The 24781-nt window shown below is 44.1% G+C and overlaps 1 protein-coding gene across 6 annotated transcripts in view; it reads right to left on the bottom strand.

The window, feature by feature from the left end:
* The window catches only part of LOC145358791 (phospholipid-transporting ATPase IC-like), a 111257-nt gene that overhangs the window by 21297 nt on the left and 65179 nt on the right, over positions 1–24781 (bottom strand). For all 6 annotated transcript variants that reach the window (XM_080213079.1, XM_080213083.1, XM_080213078.1 and 3 more), the window contains 7 exons: positions 23144–23256; positions 17150–17314; positions 12849–12960; positions 10235–10310; positions 9178–9322; positions 8139–8415; positions 15–238 (listed from right to left, as the gene is read on the bottom strand). In XM_080213079.1, the coding sequence (XP_080069205.1) occupies positions 15–238; positions 8139–8415; positions 9178–9322; positions 10235–10310; positions 12849–12960; positions 17150–17314; positions 23144–23256 (1112 nt within the window). The remainder of the gene's footprint in view (positions 1–14; positions 239–8138; positions 8416–9177; positions 9323–10234; positions 10311–12848; positions 12961–17149; positions 17315–23143; positions 23257–24781) is intronic.

Below are 24781 nucleotides of genomic sequence, written 5' to 3'. Positions count from 1 at the left end.
ATATTCTTACTTACCAGACCAGAGAATCCGTTAAAGAATGAAAACCAGATTTGGACAAAGGAAAATGCGAATGTCTTGTAAAGGAAATATCTCAGGAACTTGCAGATCCTTAAGTAAGACCATCGACCGTGAACCAGAAGCAGGCGTTCGAGGTAGCGGAACTGGGCAAGTGAGTAATCACTGGACAAAACAGCCTGCATGCCCTCCTGACCGCTGATTCCAACTCCAATGTGTGCCGCTGGGGAAACACGCAATGCGTTGTAAAGTCACTCGCTGTGTACGGGGGAACGGATATCATGTTTCAGACCACTCACAGGCTAGTGAGCGATATGGATCTTAGTGATTCTGAATGGATGGTTCGATCACCAAACCCAATGCCACTCAGGAGGAAGGTCCACCCGCACCTTTGTCAGGGCAATGGGCAATAAATTCAACACGAACCCTACACAGTGAAGGCAAAGCTGATGTGGGACTAGATCTCATGAGGAGCATTATCTATCAGTTTATTCATTCTGCATTTCCTGTTACGGATGGCTTGCTCCAGAGGTAGCACGAAGCAGGATTAATTGCCAAATGATAGTTTTAAATTGTGGGTATTGATAGTTCATTATAAAACAAAACTAGACTTACTGGGGCCTTCGTGCACTGAGTGATCAGGGACGAGGAGACGAAAAAGAAAAGAGAGACAGGGACCACTTTAATTTGACGTAGCCAAACAGTGACACAGTGATTAGCACCAGGGACCCAATTCGATTACCGGCTTGGGTCACTATCTGTGCACATTCTCCCCATGTCTGCGTGGGTTTCCTCCAGGAGCTCCAATTTGCTCCCACAGTCCAAAAGATGTGCAGGTTAGGTGCATTGGCCATGCCAAATTCTCCCTCAGTGTACCCGAATAGGCGCCGAAGTGTGGCGACTAGGGGGTTTTCACAGTAACTTCATTGCAGTGTTAATGTAAGCCTACTTGTTACAATAATAAATAAACTTAAACAGGAAACCGATGGGAGCAGCTGCCCTGCAATGTTAGACTCCTTCAATTTTACTTTTCAGTGAAGACAAGAGTGTGGGGGACATGGGTACCAATCCCATCAGGTTCCAGCCAAGGAGGCTGGGTTAAACCGCACCCCCCCCCCCCCCCACCCCTCCAATATCCGGAATTGTTGTTTACTAAGCTGCAAAAGTATTAAAACTCACACAGTTTAAAAAATATTCTGAATTAGCAAATAATTGAAGACAGCAAAACAAGTTTGAAGAACAGAGTTAGCGTGTGTAGAATTTCACAACTGCGCTAAATTCATCAAATCACAAATTTGAATTACCTGCTCGCCATAAGATCGCTGCCCTTACAATCCCTGAACCCCTTAAAATCCTGTAGCGAAACAGCTAATTTACTTGATTTAAATGAACAAAAATAACAACATCTACGAGATTTAAACACTGAGTCAAATCTTCTCACGGAAGCAAGCCTGACGGCATCTGTGGAACGAGAAACAGAGTTAATGATTCAAGTCCGTGTGACACTCCTTCGCCCTGTTTCTCTCTCCATAGATGCCACCAGACTTGCTGAGTTTTTCCAGCACTTGGGTTTTTGTTTCAGGTTTCCCGTGTCTGCAGTATTTTGCTTTTGTCTTTCCAACATCAGCACTAAATTCACTCACTGAGCCAGCGTACACCCTGTTACTTTACAAAGCTCACTGCTGGTGGTGCTTGGATCAAACACAGCGCCAAGTTGTCAGAAACCACCCTAGCCCATCCCCAGGCTGACCGTTTGACCCCCACGTGGGGATGCGCATGGAGGCTGACAAGTGTAAATATTCACACCAGGGACAGGCCTGGCGGTTTACTGCAACCATCTGGGTGGCACGGTGGAACAGTGGTTACCACTGCTGCCTCAAGGTGCCAAAGATCTGGGTTCAATTCCGGCCTCGGGTCACTGTCTGTGTGGAGTTCTTCCCCAGGTCTGAGTCGGTTTCCTCCGGGTGCTCCGGTTTCCTCCCACACTCCAAAGATGTGCGGGTTGGGTTCATTGGCCTTGAAAAATTGACCCTAGAGTCAAGGGATTAGCAGGGAAATATGTGGAGTTACGGTAATAGGCCCTGGGTGGGATTATAATCGGTGCAGACTCGATGGAACAAATGGCCCCCTTCTGCACTGTAGGGGTTGTTATATATGTCCCTGCCCAGGGCATTTTCCTGGAGGCAGGATGGGGGTCAGAAGGGCTACCCATCTACAAGTGGCACGTAGCCAACTGCGGTTAACAGCCTAATAAGGCCTACAGACTGTGGGTGCCCAAAGCCTATAGTTTGATATAGTTTCTTTAAAGTTTATTCATTAGTTTCACAAGTATTGTTAGTGTTACATTAACACTGCAATGAAGTTACTGTGAAAACACTTAGTCTCCACACTCTGACACCTGTTCAGGTACACTGAGGGTGAATTTAGCATGGCCAATGCACCCAACCAGCACATCTTTCGGATTGTGGGAGGAAACCGGAGCATCTAGAGAAAACCCAAGCAGACAAATGGAGAATGACCCATGCCAGGAATTGAACCCGGGTCCCTGGCGCTGTGAGGCAGTAATGCTAACCACTGTGCCACCTTGCCACTTGGTTTCACTGACGTTCTTAAACAGAATGTTTCAATTACCATGAAAAGAAAAATTGGGAATGGATTGGATATTTTACCCCGATTCACTTAACCGGGATAGATGCAGTAAAATCGACTGCTCTGAGGAACTGAGCGCTGAATGTGTTGCAATTTTGAAGATGATGCAGTAACTATTGAGAGCCACTAGATGGTAGCACAGTTCCCGGAAACAGCGAGAGACACAACGTGAGACCAATTCCGACGTCTCCGACCCAGCTCAGGCCAGTGGCAAACTTGCACTTTGTGGGGCCCCACTCTTTCATTTCTGGGCCCTGCCCTCATGACATCACACCCCCTCCCCTAACAACATCACGTTCCTCCTGAACCCCCTCGCTTTCGCCCCATAGAACATAAGGGCATTTGAGTGGTCACTGAATAAACATATGGATGATATTGGAATAGTGGAGGTTAGATGGGCTTTAGATGGGTTTCACTGGTTGGCGCAACATCGAGGGCTGAAGGGCCTGTACTGCACTGTAATGTTCTATGTTCTTCGTCTATGTAACAGCCCAAGCCACAAAAATACACAAATTGATCACTGCTTTAGCTGGTCAAATCACACCTGTATGAATAATTGCTGAACTGAAATCTAAACTTGCCTCTTGTCAGAACCTTGGTAAAGATGGTCAATATTGAGATGTGAGTCTCGAGGCAAACAGACATAGAACTTGCTGATGAGAAGGAAATATCAGCCAGTGCTATCACTGCAGCACAGGCCAGTACAGAACTGAATGAGCCAGTCCAGCACAGGAGCAAATATTCCAATCAACAAGATGCATGCACTGCCATTCGGTATATTTCTGAATCTCATTCAGATTCAGAAGTTGACTTCCTCTCACAAAATCAACGAAGTTATTGCTGTAAATTCACGTGAACGGAGAGTTCAGTGAGTTCAAGTCCAATATCAGTGGCTCTCTCTGCAGATATTCTCTTCTTTGTCCTAGAAGAGACTTTCTGAAGGCCAGTCTTGAGACTGATGGTGGTTAGAATTGCAGCCATTGTATGAGACCAGCAATGGTCCACTTTAAAAAGACAGAATTTAAACAAGAAAATATGGAAGACAGATTTTTAAGGATGTTTTTGCCTCATCCCTTGTTGGCATGGCAATTTAGATAGCTTTTCTCCTACACCTCTTCTTCACAAAATCATCAATTACGTCATTGTGGGTAAAATCTTTTAAAGTCACACTTTCAATCATCAAAATTGCTGAACTTGTCAGATGTTCCTGACTCATCGTAATTCACAAATAATTTTTAACTCTTATGTTCGCCAGAAGGATTTTTGACAGGTATTGTTAAAAATATTTTCAGAATGGTTTCCACTTTTGGAAAGGTTTTCAACAAACAATCAGGTCCAAGTCTGTACAAATCAGCTGGGGATCTCAAAGCACAGAGCTCATCATTATCGACGAAATGAATGCTTTCACTTCATCTTCAACAAGATTTGTGTCTATATGCTCCAGGTGGAATTCATTTAATTTCTTACTGCCGTGGATTTTAGCATTGTCATCCAAACTTCTGTTGAAAAGCACACAAAATAAATCAAGTTCTCTTCAGAGATTCACTTCTACTCTGCAGGTGCACCATTATTGCATCTCAAGTAACACTGGCAGTCTTAATGATGATCTTTTCTTTCTCTCCTAAAGCGATTTCATTGTCTCCAGTTTCATCAAAAAGTAATTTCCCGCATTTTGTATGCTTCTCACCATACAGATTAAATTCAAGGAGTATCTGGAACTTAGGATGAGTAACACAAAGGGGCTTGCATTGTTCAGTCTTGCTTTTAGACCTGAGTATTTTCCCTCCATAGTTGTGACATTATCAAAGCTCTACCCATTACCATTTTTGATGTCCAAACCTAAATTTGCAATGATTCCCAAAACAGTTCCCTCCAGACACTTGGGATTGTAACTGAACAAAAGAAATCACTCTACAACTTCACCATACTGGTCACGTATTTTAATATTAATGTTAATTGGTCTGCATGATTTACATCTGGTATTGAATCAACTATTATGGAGTAGTATCTGGCATCTTTTACTTTATTAGTACATTTGTTCCTGAGATGCTTTGCCGTCAGAGCGATGGAGTCACTCTAAGTTCGATATGTTAAAAAGTTGGTCTTCCATTCATACAAATACACATCTCAAAGAACATTTTAAAAGTTATCAAATTCACTGAGATATTCAGGGCAGACTAAAATATTACCTCTTCAAGTTGACAATGATGACTCATCATGTCCTCTTAGAGAGATAGTCCCAAAGAAGACAGCAGTTTGACAATGCCAACAACACATCTCAGCACTTTTCACTAATTAGAACATTGCTTTACAAACTGAGCCAATAATACGGAATCGATTCTTCCAGATAATTTACATCTTTGAATGAACGCACACGTAGCTTTAACATGAACTTTAGAAGTTTCATGATCAACAATATCTCTTCCAATATTTCTCCAGTTAGAGCACCCATCGACAAATGCTCATTTCCCTTTACTAGGGTCAGGGAATAATGTGCAGATGGCCTTAGAGATGTCCATGAAAGTCAACTAATTTCTCATTTCCATCATCCCAAATCTCTTCACGGTTAGAAAACGGACTTACAGAAACTTCCAACCTGCTTTCCACCTCAACCTCAAACTCCTTCCTCAAATTTTCCATATTACCCATGTTTTCTGGTTTAATTTACTATGAAATATTCTATCATAGGTTTTGGCCATAAGCCATGTCTTCAGGATAAGTTTCTTCCCTTGTTTCAAGAAAGGAATCAGCAATAGCTTGCAGTTCCATTGTCATTTCAGATTCCACTCCTTGGTCAACTTTGTCAGGCGATGTGGTTTCTCCGGATAGCAGCAAGTCGAAGTCATCAGATAATTCACCCATACCTTAGGTGGACGCGGACGAACGTGCAGTTTGTGCATTGCTCAATACTTCAAACTTTTGGAAGTAAAATGAGGAAATGTCTTTTTGCCTGGCTTTGTCCTCTTGCCTCACCTCCAATTTTCTGCGTTTCTTTACTGCCAGATTGATAGTATCGTTTCACCTTTCTCATGAATATGAATTTTCTGAAAGAGCAGATTGTTGTTGTTCTCCTCAGCCCTGGGGGTGGTGTCACCGCTGTTCAATAACAGCTACCCCAGGTCTCGCCGGCTGGCTGGCTCACTCACTACTCCCCTCCTGGCTGTTTTCACCAATTTGCCCAGCCCCATTGGCACCTTGCACCTCACCTCACTGCTGGCTGCAGGCTTACCCAGCCCTTCTCAGCCCTGGCCTGGGGGCTGACTCACCCCTGTTTCCCTCAATGATGGCTTGCTTCTGAATCCCGACCAGCTGGCTGACTCACTACCCCTCTCCCTCATGGCAAAAAGTTAGTTAAGTAAACACAAGAGGTCTTTGCCTTGACTGCTCCCTCTCTCCCTTGTAGTCCCCTTAACCTTCACCTGTGTTTTCCCACCCTAAGGAGACTAATCAGAGCCTGATAGCTCAACGTAGAGCTATTAGGCTCTGATTGCTACTCACAGACACTGGCCTGCATGGGCCCACATCCCTCTCTGCCACCACTGGTGATGGCCCCCATGTCTAGGCAAGATTTGTTTCATTGCAAGTCCACTTCTGCTTCAGGCCTTTCTCGCAGAGAAATGAACAAATATTTAATTGTCATGGAACAGGCAAAACCAGAAAATGACAAAGTGAAATTGGGAGAATGAAGGAGCAAAGTTTCAAATAAATAAAAGGATAATCTAGGCTTAGATAGTCCATCACAAGAAGAGTGATCAGTATGTCAAATTAGGTTTCAGCAATGGTGGTAAAAAAAATTAGAAGCACTTAACTAACTATTGGCTTTCAGTTATGGGCTATTAAGCTAACTGATTCCCTAGCAGGTTTGGGGATCTTTAAGTAATGATTTTGTGCTGTCTTTACATCCTAAAGTTGGGGGGGCACAGTAGTTAGCACTGCTGTCTCACAGCACCAAGGACCCAGCTTCTATTCCCTGCTTGGGTCATTGTCTGTACGGAGTTTGTACGTTCTCCCCGTGTCTGCATGGGTTTCCTTCGGGTGCTCCAGTTTCCTCTTACAGTCCAAAGGATGTGCTGGTTAGGTGCATTGGCCGTGCTAAATTCTCCCTCAGTGTACCCGAACAGGTGCCGGAGAGTGGCAACTAGAGAATTTTCACAATAACTCCATTGCATTGTTAACGTAAGCCTACTTACGACTCTCATAAATAAATGTTAGCTTTAGTGCCCGAATACTTTGGAATCCAGTAGCACAGGTAGCTGTGACACTCTGTCAATACGATTGAAGTGCCTCCATTTGCAAAGCTTCTAAGTGTCAAATTAGCTTTTTTATTAATGATTCAAAGACAGATGACAACCATGTTAACCTATTGTGAGGTAGGCTCATAGAACATTTCTACTGCTGAGTATGTGTCTAATAATAGCACTGTTCTTTTAAATGCTCAGTACTCCTACAAAATAAAGCTATCACCAGTTCTGATAGCTCTTGTTATAGAATGATATATTACAGCACAGAATGAGGCCTTCCATCCCATCAAGCCCATGCTATCATTCTAGGATTGCGTGGCTCTCTCCAAACATTTATCCCCGTTCAGTCATGCTCTCCTGCTTGCTTTCCATACCTTTTAACATTCTATTTTTTCCCCCATCACATTCCCTGAAATACCTGCCCAGCCATGTCACTATTCCCACCAGATTAGGCTCCAGTCATGTGGACAGGTCCCAGGAATTGAGACATGGTGGGTGTCCAGCTGTGAAGGGCCGGACAGCTTCCCATCCATCTCGACCCTCAGCTCCCCTCTCCCCGAACCCCAACCCCCATCTTTGTCACTCACAAAATCATTCCATAGTTATTGACCGGCAACTGAAGATGACTAACTGCCCAACGGCTTTGGGGCCCTAGGCCTACTTCCTCTCTTTGAACCTCTACTTTCTCAGAAAGCTAAGGAAATCTGTCATGTCCACTGCGACTCTCACCAAATTCTACAGATGCACCATCGAAAGCATTCTTTCCCAATGTATCACAGCTTGGTATGGCTCCTGCTCCGACCAAGACTGCAAGAAACTACAAAGGGTTGTGAACATAGCCCAGTCCATCATGCAAACCAGCCTCCCATCCATTGACTCCATCTACATTTCACACTGCCTTGGGAAAGCAGCCAGCATAATCAAGGATCCCATCCCATTCTCTTCCACCTTCTTACATTGGGAAAAACCATAGAAGTCTGAAAACGTGTACCAACTGTTTGAAGTACAGCTTCTTCCCTGCTACTACCAGACCTTTGAACGGTCCTATCACACAATAAGCTGATCTTTCTCTTCACCCTATCTGGAGCTACAAGACTATAATCTTCACCCTCTCCCCTATGTACTCCATGAGCAGAATGTTTTGACTATATAGCGTGCAAGAAACAATACTTTTCGCTGTATCCCAGTACACGTGACATTAATAATTCAATAACTTTGTGAATCTTTTCTTACTTTTCAGCATGTTAACATCATTAGCTCCATCCCCGATGGCCAGCGTGATGGCACTTCTGTACTTTTTGACCAGTTGCACCACCAAGGCTTTCTGCTTGGGAGTGACGCGGCAGCAGATGACCGCCTTGCACTGACAAGCCAGTTCCACAAAGGCCTTCTCATAAGCTTCCTCCTCACAGTCAATGTCCTCTCTTGAGTGCGGACAAACGGAGGTTCTCAACTTCCAGCAACGTGGTTTCTTCCTTTTCAATCGCTTCAAGCGTCGGATGAATTTATTCTAGATGTAGATTGGAAAACAAACGTTACAAATTCAACAAACGCCATTGACAGGAAATTGATATTTGTAATGAAACGCTTCACCCATGGGAGGAGTTTTTTTTGTGTGCGTACCTTTTGATATTTAATTCCCATTCAAAACAGATTCAAGATGAAAAGACAGGCCTTAACTCCCATCTTGGGCTCAATCACACGAGATCCAAGCTGAGTGGGTCAGGCATTGCCCCCCATCCCGGGCTTGATCTGAGCTTCCTCTTAGCCAAAAATCCCAGATGGCTTTTAAAAAATTGTTTCAGGTGAAGTCTCAGCCCAACCTCATTCACTTAAACCAGACGCAGGATCAAAAACTACACTTGATTTTAGCTAAAAGGCTGAGAAGTGAGAGGAGATATTTCATCCAGGCCTCCCTGTTGTTATATTGCAATCTCTCACTGGCAGTCGGTGACCATGTTGGAGTAGCTCAAGGATACATATTTAGCCAAATTTAAAATTGACCAACCTGCATCAATATAGTTTGCACAGTCAAGGGCTTTTTCCAAAATAAGGTGACCCGCCAGTGAGTATAGGCTGCGATTCCCGTGGCGGGTGGGATGGGAAGATTCCATCCACTGGGTGCTAAGATGTTCTTACAGCACATACCATTAGAATGTGTAAAATGCTTCCATTTTCCCGTTCATTGTTAAGATCTGTGCCTGACACAATTGGATAAAATAATCCTGACCAGACCCCAGAGGTGAATATATCAAAGAATCAGATAACGTACCAGGAAGCTTCCTGTGATAATCAGTGCCTTGTTACTGCACGATAGCATGTCAGGCTGCTCACTGCTAGTTATGGCCCCTGAAATGGTTGCAATGTTGTTATCTTTGTTCGTGCTGTTGTTCATCTGTAACTTCTCCAGGGTTTTGCTGAGGTGGTAATAGGACAGAAATGTGCACAACATTACCATTGGCTCACTGTTCACACCAGTCGCCTGGGCTCACACTTCTCGCGGTTAAATCACACATTGTGCAAACCAACTGAACATACACGCTTGTCACCGTTAAAGGGTCAAACCTAACAGAGAGTGGGATGCTGAATATTCCTTCTTTCAAAGCAGTGACCAACAAAAATACACCTCACAAGAAGGCAGGGGAGGGAGGGCAGTGGACTCTAATGGTGCCAAGGTTGTAATTCTGTCGGAGAAAGGGACAGAAATGCTACGAGACATTTTTATTAGGATAATTTCCTACTCAAGTGATAAAGTGAAGTGGTTTGACACATTTATGTTACTTGGCATGCTTAGGGACTATCACAGTAAAGTTTGCCATTAATTGTTGTAATGACAGTAGCCCCTAACTACCACAGGCCATCCAGCGTGAGTTGGAAAGACTGGATTTAGGCCGAGCCTCAGAAACAACAGGTTCCAATCTTCACCTTCATCAGCCTCAAAAGTCACTCAGAGAAGGTGAATCATAGGATACCTACAGTGCAGAAGGAGGCCATTTAGCCCATCAAGCCTGCACCGACCACAATCCCACATGGTCCCTATCCTCATAGCCCCACATATTTACCCTGCTAGTTCCCCTGATGATAGGGTCAATTTATCTTGGCCAATCAACCTAATCCACACAAGCCTGGGTGCGATTGGAACAGACAGGATTCCCAGAGTTTCCACAGCCCTGGCCTGGTTGGTACTCTTACGTCCTGAGATTTCCATAGCAACAGGCCGCTATTGCATAGTTCCCCACCAGTGCCAGAGAAATTTAATTTGGAGAAAATCTTCCACGCCCCATATATTCTAGCAGACAACCCCAAAACTGAAACAATTCTCTACTCACCTAACATCTCGTCCATCAAAAAGCACCATTCTATCTGAGAGCAATTTACAGGAATACCCAATATTTATCGCCGTTTCTGTTCAAAATAGAAAAAGACAAGAAAACATTCAAGTAAGGTAACTCGCATTCATTTACAGCAGTGAATTACAAAGTGCTGTTCCTTATCCAGTAATAATCACATGTGGTTTTCCAATGATTTATTCACCATTGTTCCAATGGTGGTGGGGTGGGGTGATGCTGCCATTGCAGTGGGTGGGAGGGGATACCCTGATGTTGCCATTGTAGTGGGGAGATGGGTGGGGGGGGGGATACCCTGATATTGGCATTGTTGTGGGTGGGGGAGAACCCTGATGTTGGCATTGTGGTGTAGCGGGAGGGTGGACTGCAATGCTTGGGGGTGTCTTTATTTCATGGATGGGGGCTTTTTTTTTATTTAAGTCAGAGATCCAGATCCCCTTAGAATAGGGGGCTCCTGATCTCAGGATTCCTGGTCCTGCCGGTAGCTTCAGGTGCTGTTCCTTTAGCTGACGGTATGAATCTTGCTTCCTGTTTTTGAAATGCACAAAGTGTTGTTAAATGCGGTGAGGAATGTCGATCGTGTAATCTGCAAGCTCCATACCCATTTTCCCGCCCGAGCCACCCCACGATCGGGATTTTCTGATCCACAGCTGCAGAGGGGTCAGGAAGATGTGACTTTTTAAGATGAGTGGGGAGAGGTTTAGAAGAAATGTGCGAGGGTGGTGGATATCTGGAACACGCTGCCTGGGGAGGTGGTGGGAGCAGGAACGATAGGTGGCTTTTAAGGGGCAACTAAACAAACAGGATGGGAATGGAAGGATACGGATTCCGTACGTGCATACGGTTTTAGTTTAGGCAGGCATCATGATTGGCGCAGGCTTGGAGGGCCAAATGGCCTGTTCCTGTGCTGTACTTTTCTTTATTCTTTGGCTCACCAAGGTTTCCCATCCCACCCGTGACGATTCCCAGTGGTGTCCAGGCTGGAAAAGACACATTACATTCACAGATTTATAATGACAGTAAAAAGTCTGCAAGCTGCCTTCCTGTGACGTAAATGAGCTTTACCAATATTACATTATGATCTCTTTAAAACTTTTGAAAAATCTACTCAAAACTATTAAACCTCTCCGTGTAAACAGTTAACATTCCTCATTATCTTTACCTGCCGGTCTCCCTCACCTTCACTTTGTTCAGACTAATAGAGGTATTTGTACAAACGAAAATGTCTACACCCAAAACATTAACCTGTTGTTTCTCATTTCAGATTCATTGAATACCTACAGTTACAGAAGGAGGCCATTTGGCCCATTGAGTCTGTACCGACTCTCTGACAGAGTACCTTACCCAGGCCCTCTCCCCCCTGTAATCCTACCGCACACCTACCGTGGCTAATCTATCCAACCTATGTGGAATTTTCCCATTCCTCTCGCCACGGGAATTGTAGTGGGCGGGAGCAGACCATGCAAAGGTCCGTTGGTCTCGAGTGGGATTTTTCCAGTCTTGAGGTGAACGCGGTTGGAAGATTCCGTCATACGATGCAATTTAGCATGGCCAAACCACCTCACCTGCACGTTTTCGGATAGTAAGGCACAATTTAGCATGGCCAATCCACCTAACCTGATTCTGATGTGCCACCTGTAAAATTCCAGGTCTTACTGTTCTTTGGATAAATCCCAGCAGCATCTCTGCCCCAGCAGAACTCCCACTATTCGGGCACCCACACACACATTTAATTTCCTTTTGTTATTCTTTCATCAGATGTGGGCAGCACTGGCAAAGATAATATTTATTGCCCATTCTTAATTGCCCTTGAACTGAGTGGCTTGTTGGGCCACTTCAGAGGGCAGTTTGGAGTCAACCACCTTGCTGTGGCTCTGGATTCACATGTAGGCCCGACCAGGTAAGGGCAACAGATTTCCTTCCCCAAAAGGGCAGATAGGTTTTTTACAACAATCAGTGATAGCTTCACGGTCACGGGACTAGCTTGCAATTCTAGATTGATTAAATAATTAAATGGAATTTAAATTCCACCAGCTGCTGTGGTGGCTTTTCCAAAATCCTGGGCTTCTGGATTACGAGTCCAGTGATATTACCACTAAACTACTATGCCTTCCATGCTCGGCTAAAGGTAGACCATAATCACAGCACAATTCAGTCAGTAAATCATAAAATCCCAGACTCCTGCAGTGCAGAAGGAAGCCATTCGGCCCATCTGTCCTGCATGGACAACAATCCCACTGAGGCTTTATCCCCTGAACCCCACATATTTACCCTGCTTATCTCCCTGACACTAAGAAACAATTCAACATGGCCAATCGACATGACCCACACATCTTTGGACTGTGGAAGGAAACCAGAGTACCAGGAGGAAACCCACGCAGACATGGGGAGAATGTGCAAACTCCACACAAACAGTGACCCGAGGCTGGAATTGAACCTGTGAGGCAGCGGTGCTAACCATTGTGTCACCATGCTGCCCACAAATGAAAATGAAAAGCATGTGGACATGAATGACAGAAAGAAAAAAAACAGGGAGAGGTTGATAAGAAATATATATAATGTGTAGTAAAGGAATACAATCTGATGGTCCCAGCACCTTTCTTGTCTCCAGTCAGTACCCAGATTTTAATATCTGCCTCCTTCAAGTTCTGAATGGTTTCAGGAACTCCGACTTGCAATTTATCCTCGATCGCAGTGGCTCCGATGAGCTATAATATAAATGCAAATAAGGGCTTCATTGAGCAAAAGCCTTTCTATAGATTTGCAAATATTATATTCAAAATAAGAGTATATTATGGAGAACCATGAATTGATAGAGTTGAAAATTCCATTGCTGTTATATTAGAATTTTATAACAGTCATAGTCATCAGGAAGCATTTTCATTCTTTTTGCATTTGATTTAGAATTCTCTGACAGAGCATCTTACTCAGGCCCTATCCCCATAACCCTATGTATTTATCCCATTAATCCCATCTTGGGACCCCAAAAAGCAATTTAGCACGGCCAATCCGCCTAACCCATACATCTTTGGGCTGTGGGAAGACACTTTGGGGGTGGGGGGTCAGTTTTAACTCCAAGGTGAATGGATTTGGACTGGAGCAGAGGTGTTAAAATCTGAACCCGAATTTCAACCTGCCCATTTCCAGCTTTAATGGAGATTGATTGAAAGGTGGCCAATCAATATGCTTTCAGAATGCCAACTGGCAATTTAAGTATTCAAATGAGGCTCACAGCTTCATTTTCATCCACAATTTACTTTGACAGCTGAAGGAAAGAGAGGATTCTGGAGGTACCTTTTGTTTTACCTATTGGATCCAACTTGCCTGCTTCACCAACTCTACAATCACCACGGTTGGACACCCCACTGGCTCTTCTGATGCCAACCACCTCATGAGGCTTCTGATCTCCCATAAGAAGCCTACAGTCCACCGTCCTCAGCACCATTTACCACCCCACACATCCCCTTCAACCTCCAATGCCTCAGATCTCCAACTCTATCCTTCAATCCTTTCCTCCCCCATCTCCATTTCCCAGCTGTGACTTTATACTAAAAGCCTGCTCTCCCCACCCTCAGACAGCTCCTCAGTCTGGTTGGCACTCACCAGGAATGACAGTAAAACCATTACTCACGATCTGCGCTTAAAATCAGCTGGGACTAAGGGAGACCCAATTATTCCCTCATCTTACTCTTTTCCCACCTACAAGTAAAAGTCCAGCTTCCCTTGTCAAGGATCACATGTGAATAACCATCACTTGGGTGACAAACCAGAACTTATAGCTAAGAGTGGAAGAGTGGGATGGCACAGTAGCACAATGGTTAGTCTCACAGCACCAGGGACCCAGGTTCGATTCCCAGCTTGGGTCACCGTCTGTGAGGAGTGTGCATGTTTTTTTTAATTCATTCATTGGGACATGGACATCTCTGGCTGGGCCAGCATTTGTTGCCCATCCCTACTTGCCCTTGAACTGAATCGTTTGCTCGGCCAAGGGCAGTTAAGAGTCAACCACTTTGCTGTGGCTCCAGAGTCATGTGTAGGCCAAACCAGGCAGATTTCCTTCCCTAAAGGACATTAGTGAAGCAAATGAGTTTTCTCAACAATGGTTTCATGGTCATCAGCAGATTCTTAATTCCAGATTTTTTAAACTGAATTCAAATTCCACCATCTGCTGTGGTGGAATTCGAACCCGAGTCCCCAGAACATTGGCTGAGTTTCTGGATTAATAGTCTAGCGATAATACCACTCGCCATCGCCTCCCCCCATGTATTTCACGTGTCTGAGTGGGTTTCCTCTGGGTGCTCCAGTTTTCTCCCACAGTCTGAAAGATGTACTTGTTAAATGCCAAGAGTGGCCAAGCTAACTTCTCCTTTAGTGTACCTGAATAGATGCCGGACTGTGGCAACTAGTGGATTTTCACAGTAGTTTCATTGCAGTGTTAATGTAAGCCCAGTTGTGACTAATAAATAAACTTAAACTTCAGCTTTGGAGCAAGTACACATCAAGATTACACATCGTAAAAAAAGTCCCCTTTGTTATTACACTAAATGAAAAGTGGAATACAGAAGATACTGGAATCTCAAAATAAAAATGCAAATGGTAGAAATATTCAGCAGTAGATTTAAGGGAGATTTTCCCACCTATCTGCTTTGTTATATAATAAACGGCAGAACCCTTAAGAGTATTGATAGGCAAAGGGATCCGGGTGTACAGGTACACAGGTCACTGAAAATACAGGTGGAGAAGATAGTCAAGAAGGCATATAGCATGCTTGCCTTCGTCAATCAGGATATTGAGTTTAAAAATTGGTAAGTTACGTTGCAGCTTTATAGAACCTTATTTAGGCTGCACTTGGAATATAGTATTCAATTCTGATCGCCAAACTACCAGAAGGATGTGGAGGCTTTGGAGAGTGTATAGAAAAGGTTTACCAGGATGTTGCCTGGTAAGGAGGGCATTAGCAATAAGGAGAGGTTGGAGAAACTTGTTTTGTTCTCGCTAGAACGACGGAGGTTGAGGGGCAACCTGATAGAAGTCTACAAGATTATGAGGGACATGGACAGAGTGGATAGTCAGAAGCCTTTTCCTAGGGTTGAAGAGTCAATTATTAGGGAGCATCGATTTAAGGTGTGAGGAGCAAGATTTAAAGGGGATGTATGAGACAAGTTTTTTACCCAGAGGGCTGCTGCCGGGGGAGGTAGTGGAAGCAGATAGGATATGACTTTTAAAGGGGCATCTTAACAAATACATGAAAAGGATGGGAATAGAAGGATATGGTCCCCAGAAGGGTAGAGAGTTTTAGTTCAGTCGGGCAGCATGGTCAGTGCAGGCTTGAAGGGTTGCAGGGCCTGTTCCTGCGCTGGAATTTTCTTTGTTCTTGTTTTAGCGATTACAATGGACCTGACAGACACCGCATTACAACACTACAAATTAGATTGTTTAAACTAATGAATCTCTATCAGTTCAATAAATGGTGACAAATTGACATTAAATACACTTACACCTACACCTCAGTTTGTCATCTTACTCCTACATATCACAGTGATTTTCTGGATTCTCCATGCTGTTTCTCTCGGGGTGGGAGGTAGGCACCATTGGCCAGTGGCAGGATCTTCTAGTCCCGCCGCTGTCAATGGGATTTCCCATTGATTCCACCCCATCAGTGGGAAGAGGAGATCTCACTGGCATGAAGAGGCAGAAGATGGCACCCTTTATGTGAAATCTTAAAAGCAATAGTCTTATTGTCAGCTGTGGTAAATGGAGGTTTATCAATAGAGTTCAAGTAAAGAGTTTTCCCAACTCATTCTGATCCTTGTTACAATCACAACAAGATATTTAGCAATAAGACGACAAGCAAGGTGTCATATATATAAAAGAAAATTTGATTACTGAAGGCTGAGTCCTCACATTGTACTCAGGTTGTTCATTTGACATCTTTAACTTGGTAAAGTGTCCCAAGGCACTTTACAGGGAAATAATCAGAGAAGAGGACTGGTGCCTAAAGACTGGTCCAACAGTCAGCTTTTTAGGACCAGCTTATAGGGAGCAGGGAAAAGTGAGAAGATGAGAGATTTAGGGACGGAATTTCAGAGCTTAGGGCCTAGGTGGCTGAAGGCCACCAATGGTGGGTTGGAGACTGTGGGAAATGGACAAGAAGCCAGAATTGGACAATTTTTCAGAGGGGTGCCAGGCTGGTGGAGGTTACAGAGTCATTTTGCCAGTGATTTTGTTAGTGAGAGGGGGTGTAACTCAGAAATCAGCCTGACACCATTAATTTCCAGATGACGTACTAGTAGAATCATCATCATCATAGAATTCCTACAATGCAGGAGGCCATTTGGCTCTTTGAGCTTGCACCAACTCTCTGACAAAATATCTTACCCAGATCTTATCCCCATAACCCCACATACTTATTCTGCCGATCCCCCCTAACCTACACATGGGACACCAAGGGGCAATTTACCATGTCCAATCCACCTAATCTTCATATATTTGAACTATGGGAGGAAAATTGAGCACCCGAGGAAATCCATGCAGACACAGGCAGAATGCACAAACTCCACACGGACCAAGCCAGGAATCGAACCTGGGTCCCTAGTGCTGTGAGGCAGCTGCGCTAACCACAGTACCACCATGCCACTATACAGGTATGCATCCAATTGGTATGAATGCACATTCCAACAGGGCCCTGAATTCTCTCTGCATTGCTGAAGGCCTGAATGGTGAGACTATCCTGGTGATACTTAACTCACATGGGAGTGTCATATCAGCTGTAGGCAAATAATGGTGCCTAGAAATGGCAGGTACAGAGTCTGGGTGCATTATTACTGGGCAGATAACAGTTTGATTTGGAAACACCGCTTTTAGGCACATGTCTATCTAATAAAGGTGAGACCTTACCACCAGATCTGTTTCGATTTCTTCGTACAGCTCTTCGAGCAGCCTCCCGCGATTCTGCAGAACGACGCTAGCCTTGTGGTGCCTTTGGTTCCAGTCTTTGAAGTAGCTCTCGTCCACCTCTTTGTATGCCAGGCACAGAGTCCGCAATGTTTCAGCAGCAAAGTACTGCAGGAGGGATAGCAAAACACAAGTCCTGGCAAATGAAGCTTACCTTCAAGCTATCATTGATTTACACCACAATTTATGTGTGAAATGATTATTGAAGATATACTACTCTGTCTGCTGCCTGCCTCAAACATTTTTCATAAGCAATAGACACGCTTTCTAATATATTTCTAATATTTGTGATGACCCATTTTTAATGAGAAACATTTAGCGTGCATCAGGGAGAAAGGTAGTTGGAAAGTTAGGTCTTAGTGATCTTCAGAATTAAGGAAAATATCTTTTAAATCTTAGTTTAATTGTTTGAAAATAATGAGTTTTGATAATGGAAAGGTTTTAATGCTACTCTTGCCTCTTATGTTAAGAACAGGGCCAGCAGAGGCATGATGGGCTGAATGGCCTCCCTTCTGCACCAGGAAGTTTTCCTTGTTTCTATGTTCGTAAGAGTCTGCTAGCTCAAACAGCAGGATGGACTTAGAATCCTACGGTACAGGAGGAGGCCATTCAGCCCATCAAGTCTACACTGACCACAATCCCACCCAGGCCCTATCCCCATAGACCCTTGCATTTACCCTAGTTGGTCTCCCTGACACTAAGGGGCAATTTAGCATGGCCAATGCACTTAATCTGCACATCTTTGGACGGAAACCGGAGCATCCAGAAGAAACCCACGCAGGCACAGAGAGAATGTGCAAACTCCACACAGACAGTGACCTGAGACTGGAATTGAACCCGGCTCCCTGGCGCTGTGAAGCAACAGTGCTAACCACTGTGCCGCCGTGTCTCAGTCATGTTGGCCCAGATCAATTGACAGTAGGATCCTTTGGCGGTGTTACTCCTTGTCTTACTCCCAGTCAGATTACTCCAGAATTACGGAGGGTTTCATCTCTTAGCTCAATCAAGAATTGATAACCCACTCACTCAGCTGCAGTCTTCCCAGTTATATCAATATTGAAGCTTTGATTTGTCCTCAGGGCTGACGGATGAGGGATGATTCTGACTCACTGGTGTTATTAAGTCCTTTACTTGAGGCCTTTGCACAAACATTACATTTCCTTTCTAAAAGGCCATGTAAGTTCATTTATAAAAATGGAAGAATGAAGTTTTCAAATCAGCCACAGGTTTAAGTTTTTTAAGCTTAAGTTTATTAGTGTCGCAAGTAGGCTTACATTAACATGGCAATGAAATTACTGTGAAAATCCCCTAGTCGCCACACTCCAGCACCTGTTCAGGTACACTGAGGGAGAATTTAGCATGGACAATGCACCTAACCAGCACATCTTTCAGTCTGTGGGAGGAAACCCACACAGACACAGGGAAAACATGCACACTCTACACAGTGACCCAAGCCAGGATTTGAACCCGAGTCCCTGGCATGGTGAGGCAGCAGTGCTAACCACTATCTCACCCCACTACATAAAATCAGGTCAGGTGATTAGATCACTGATCTGTCTGGAATCAGTCAGAATGATTTGTTATCTGTCAGTGTCACAGCATTATCCCACCTTGATTCAATAACTGGATTACATGATGTTATAATGCGATCAGCGTCAAGACGCATTAATTCAAAATTCGCCTGGGTCCTTCACACTTGACAAGAGTTACAACTTTAATTCATGAAATTCAGCATTAAAGTGGTTGGTGGAATGAAAGAAAGTAGCACACCCCAGAGAATCCAAGATTTATTCAACGATTTTAATTCCCTCTCCTGAATTGAAGCTCCGAACACTTCTGTTGGTAGGTCCCAAAATAAGTGATTTGTCCCACCTGTATGAGGCAATAACTGGCTCCAGTGGAAATGAACTTCGAAAGCGACAGTTTAATCAAAGTTCTGGAAGCAATGATTAACACAAACTCGGCTATCAAACAGAACGCCATACCAACAGAAGTGTTCGGAGCTCATTGCCTTGCTCAATATAACGCAAATGTAATTTGAATTGAGTATTTGGATTTACATGAGGTTGAGTCACAATGGGGTGGATTGTTTTTGGAGAACTTTTCTTTTGTGTTAGAACTTGGTACCCTTTAACTCTGAAGGGTAGGGGTTGAGGCATAAAGGGCATGAATCCAAAGTATTGGCTCCAAACATTAAAGGGGCAGTTCATGGCCGAGGGACAGAGGGGATTGCTCATTAGGTGATGGCCTAGTGGTATTATCTATAGACTATTAATCCAGAAACTCAGCTAATTTTCTGGGCACCTGGGTTCGAATCTCACCATGGCAGATGGTGGAATTTGAATTCAACAAAAGAAATTTATCTGAATTAAAAATCTACCGATCACCATGAAACCACTGTTGGAAAAACCCAACTGGTTCACTAAGGTGCTTGAGGGAAGGAAATCTGCGTCCTTACCTGCTCTGGCCTACATGTGACTCCAGAGCTACAGCAATGTGCTTAACTCTCAACTGCCCTCTGAGGGCAACTAGGGATGGCAATAAATGCTGGTTAGCCAGCGACACCCATGTCTCAGGAATAAATAAAAAAAATTTAAACTGGGTTGCCAAGAAGTGGACAGTTTGGAATTTGTGTTTAAAGAAAGGAAGAGGCAGTGATCCAATAAGAATCATTCACCCTGTGCTCCCTCACCCTCGAGAAGGAGGTCAGCACGGCACAGGAACACCATGCTACACTGAAACACGTGTGCCAACTTACAACTATATCACAGGGCTGTCTGTACGGTGCCATCCCCAACATGGGGATTAGACAGTGTGGATTTCCTGCCCTGTAAATCTAGTGGCAAGCCCATCTCACCTATTTTTTGGGAGCTTACTGCCACTTGACTGGAACTGGCAGCCGCATCTCTCTAGTGCCAGATTCCCAAATATTTCTGGGCTCTCTGCCAGACACAGTGAAGATCGGACTAAATCCAGCACAGGGTCTCGATCTTATCAAGATGTAAAAACAGTGCTGCCTCACAGTGCCAGGGACCTCGGTTCGATTCCCAGCTTGGATCACCGTATGTGCAGAGTCCGCACGTTCTCCCCATGTCTGTGTGGGTTTCCTCCGGGTGCTCCAGTTTCTTCCCACAGTCCAAAAGATGTGCTGGTTAGGTGCATTGGCCATGCTAAATTCTTCCTCAGAGTACCCGAACAGGCACCGGAGTGCAGCGACTAGGGGATTTTCACAGTAACTTCATTGCAGTGTTAATGTCAGCCTACTTATGACACTAATAAATAAACTTAAAAAGCCATTATTTTTAGAGAAAGTGCCTTTCCGCAGAATATCATTGGTGGTGATATAAATATAAATTCTGCATGCAAAAATTCAAATGTTAATTAGATTAGTTCACTTTCAGACAGAAGGGCTCTTTGCACAAATTTTGTCCCGGTGAATATGGACCAAAAATGATCAACTTGCATTTCAATAGCATCTTCAGCACACTGAAACATTCCTAAGCACTTCACTGATGTACTAAATGACTTGATTTGATATTGATCCACGTAAGGGGAAAAAGGAAATTAGCAATAAGACCATAAGATGTAGGAGCACCTCCTCCTCTGAGCAGAAGTGGGCCATTTGGCACATTCAATAAGACCATGAGGGATTTGATATAATCCTCAATTCCATCTTCCTGCCTTATCCCCACATGAGAATTAGAGAAAATCATATAGATATTTATCTTAGAGTTACTGTGCATGAGTTTGCTGGTTGTGTTACAACATTTAATATATGGCTTCTTGGATGTTGTGAATCTTAAACCCCCAATTTACAAGCAGTACAGCACAGGAACAGGCCCTTCACCTCACCAAGTCTGTGCTGACACAGATGCCTTTCTAATCTAATATTTTCTTATCTCTACGTGCCTATTCATGTATCTATCCAGAACGTTGATACAGAATCTGCTTCCACCACCTCCTCTGGCAGCACATTCCAAGCATTCACCAAATTCTGTGTGAAAAACTTGCCCCTTAAGTCTTTTTCTAAACTTTCCCCCTCTCACGTCCAGCCTATGTCCCCGAGTAATTGACCCTTTAATCCTGGGAAAAAGACTCTGACTATCCACTCTATTCAAGCCTGTCATAATCTTGTAAACCTTTAATAGAATTGTGATGGACTGCCTGTGCTGTTATAACTGTCCTGATTTTAACTCACCCTGCCTGGCAGAAATCTGGCACAGCTGCAGTTAAAATGACTGCAGTCACTCATCCTCTCCAGTCCTGTTGCTTCCTTGCTGTGTCCTGATTTGAGTAGGTGAGGAAAACACCGAAGGGCAGAAGGGAAGGTTGTATTTTAAATATGCCCCCCTCCTCCTGACATTGAATTCCCACTCTCACCCTCTCGCCAGGCAGTAGGATGGGTTTGGACTGAACATAAATGTGGGCTGTCGTGTTGCCGGTCTCCTGGATTCGTTGCCTGTTTCAGGGCTTTGTAGGTATCTTGTCCATTGTCCTCCCCCTCCCGCACCTGGTTAGCACTGCTGCCTCACAGTGCCAGAGACCCGGGTTCAATTCCCGGCTTGGGTCACTGTGTGTGTGTGTGTATATATTATATATATATATATATATATATATATAGTGTTGGAGTTTGCACATTCTCCCCGTATCTGTGAGAGTTTCCCCTGGGCGCTCCAGTTTCCTCCCACAATCCAAAGATGTGCAGAGGTGGTTTAGCCATGCTAAATTGCCCCTTAGCATAAGGGGGACTAGCTAGGGTAAAAGCATGGGGTTATGAGGATAGGGCCTGGGTGGCGGGAGGCGGTGGAGGAGGCGGGGTGGGGGGGGGGGGGTGACTGTGGTCCGTGCAGACTCAATGAGCTGAATGGCATCCTTCTGCACTTAAGGTTCTACGATCTATGATTTCCCCACTTAAAATCAGGACCAAAAATTTCTAGACTCAACTAGTGACTTATCACTGATGATGTGATCAAAATGCTTTTAGTGGGTATCTAAGCATTTATAATTGCCACGTGACAAGAGACTCCCAACATCACTGACTATTCACTGCGATGACTGCAATACAAGAGGTCACTGTAATGGGTTCACTAAGTTGGCAGCACTGCTGAGTATTCTTTCTGAATGTTCTGATCACATGCCCACTTTGGGAAGTCTTGTTACACAGAAACTAGAAGCAGGAGTAGGCCATTTGGCCCTCTGAGCCTACTCCACTGTTCATTTTGACCATGGCTGATCCCAAATTCCCCCCTACACTCCTTGATCCTTTTAGCCCCAAGAGCTGTATCTAATTTCTTCTTGAAATCAGACAACATTTTGGCTTCAACTGCTTTTTGTGGTAGTGAATTCCACAGATTCACCGCTCCCTGGGTGAAGAAATTTCTCCTCACCCCAGTTCCTTAACCTCAAACTATAACCTTTAGTTCTGGACTCTCCCATCATCGGGAACACTCTTTCTGAGTTTACTCTATCTAAACCTGTTAGAATTTTATAAGTTTCTGTGAGGTCCCCTCTCACTCTTCTAAACTCCACTGAATATAATCCAAACCAACTTTGTCTCTCCTTATATGACTGACCTGCTATCCCAGGAATAGCCCGGTAAACAAATTTAATGACCTCCAGAATAAAGGGCATGCCAGAAAAGATCAATTTATCAGCTCAATGTGACCAGACAGTTCTCAGCCTGTGATTGTTCAACTTCCTGTATAACATGTGGAAGCTGAATAGCTATCGTCAACTTAACATTTAGAAGATTGAGGATCGTGGAAATGATAACTTGAGAAACAGAACAATATCAAAAGAAAAGCTTAAAAACAAAAGACCATTTCCATGCCTCCTGATCTCTGAGCAATTCTAGAGACTGGCACATTTCTGAATGATGCCAAAGTGCATTCATAATCCTCAAAGATTCAAACATGGGGAAAAAGTGAGCGGCCTTACATCGAGTGCCGATTGAGTACTCTCCTTGTGGGGACAGTTGGGACAAAGCCTCTCATAGATCACTGCATCAGCTCCTTTGGAGTACAACTTAATCTTCCCTTCTGAATCTTCCACTGCAGAGAAAAAGTGCTCAGGGTGAACTTTTGCACTGAAACTTTTACAGACACAAACAGCCTTTACAATCACAAAGAATTGGGTGACATGTTGGTTAGCACTGCTGCCTCACAGCACCAGGGGCCCAGGGTTCAATTCCAGTCTCTGGTGACCAACTGTGGAGTTTGCACATTCTCCAAGTTATTGTGTTTGTGGTCTGGTATTGCAACTAATAATAAACCATGAGGTCAGTGGTAGGAAACTAACTGAAGCAGTTTGTTAACATGTCTGTATCCTAGCACAGTCAGCATTAGACTGGCTAGGCAAGCTCCATCTAGGGTAGCAAAACCTAGGGTGGAGTTTGAGTCACATGATCCATGAGCCAGCCACATGATCCATGAGTGAGTCACATGACCCATTCTCTTAAAGGGGCATTCCCCCAACACATGAATCTACAAGGGATTCCTCCAGGTGCTCCAGTTTCCTCCCACACTCCAAATATGTGCAGATTAGGTGGATTGGCCATGCTAAATTGTCCCTTAGTGTCCCAAGATGTGTGGATTAGTGGGACTGATGGGGTGAATATGTGGAGATAGGGCCTAGGTGGATGCTGTTTTGGAGAGTTGGTGCAGACTCGATGGGCCAAATGGCCTCCTTCTGCACTGTAGGGAATTCTATAAATTCACAACATTAATCTGAGATTAGGCTCAGCACAGCAAGTAACAGAGGAAATCTTGAATTATATCAGGTCTTTATCACAAAGTCTGGTACTTTCCAAGTAGACTTTTTCTAAAAGAAAAGTCAGAGCTTGAGTTTATATTTAAATTGTTTCTGATTGGCTGGTTCCAGCTGAGTTCCAGAGAACCGGGAGAAGAAAACTAAAAAGCTGACTTATTCTTTGTGATGAAGAGTGTTTTACTTCTCTGCGATACAGCTTTGCTTAGAGAAAAACAATCCATATAAACCCAGAGATTTTCAGTCCTGATTATGTGCTAAGCTTGAGAGTGGACGTTGATCGGGCAATGCGACAGATGCAAGGCAGATGCATTTCAAAGTTATGCTTCCTGTATGTTTATATAAGACTTTGATCTCATAAAACCTCATGGCTCTAATGGGGAAGACTCCAGAAACAGATGTTAGACATCATCTGTACATTTGTAAAGCATTCAACTGTTGTCTCTGAACCAATAAGTGTACATCATGGGGAGGTGATGGCTTAGTGGTATTATCGCTGGACTATTAGTCTCAGAAACTCAGCGAATGTTCTGGGGACCCGGATTCGAATCCTGCCACAGCAAGTGGTGAAATTTGATTTCAATAAAAAAAAAATCTGGAATTAAAAATCTACTGATGACCATGAAATTATTGTCGATTGCCGGAAAAACCCACCTGGTTCACTAATGTCCATTAGGCAAGGAAATCTGCTGTCTTTACCCAGTCTGGCCCACATGTAACTTCAGGACCACAATAATGTGATTGACTCGCAACTGCCGTCCAAGGGCAGCTAAGGATGAGCAATAAATACTGGCCGGCCGGTGACACCTA

The sequence above is a fragment of the Carcharhinus amblyrhynchos genome, chromosome 26 (assembly GCF_965287045.1).
Source record: "Carcharhinus amblyrhynchos chromosome 26, sCarAmb.v2.hapA, whole genome shotgun sequence".
NCBI lineage: Eukaryota > Metazoa > Chordata > Chondrichthyes > Carcharhiniformes > Carcharhinidae > Carcharhinus > Carcharhinus amblyrhynchos.
Note: the sequence above shows the minus strand (reverse complement) of the source record. Positions and strands in the feature narration are given on the sequence as shown.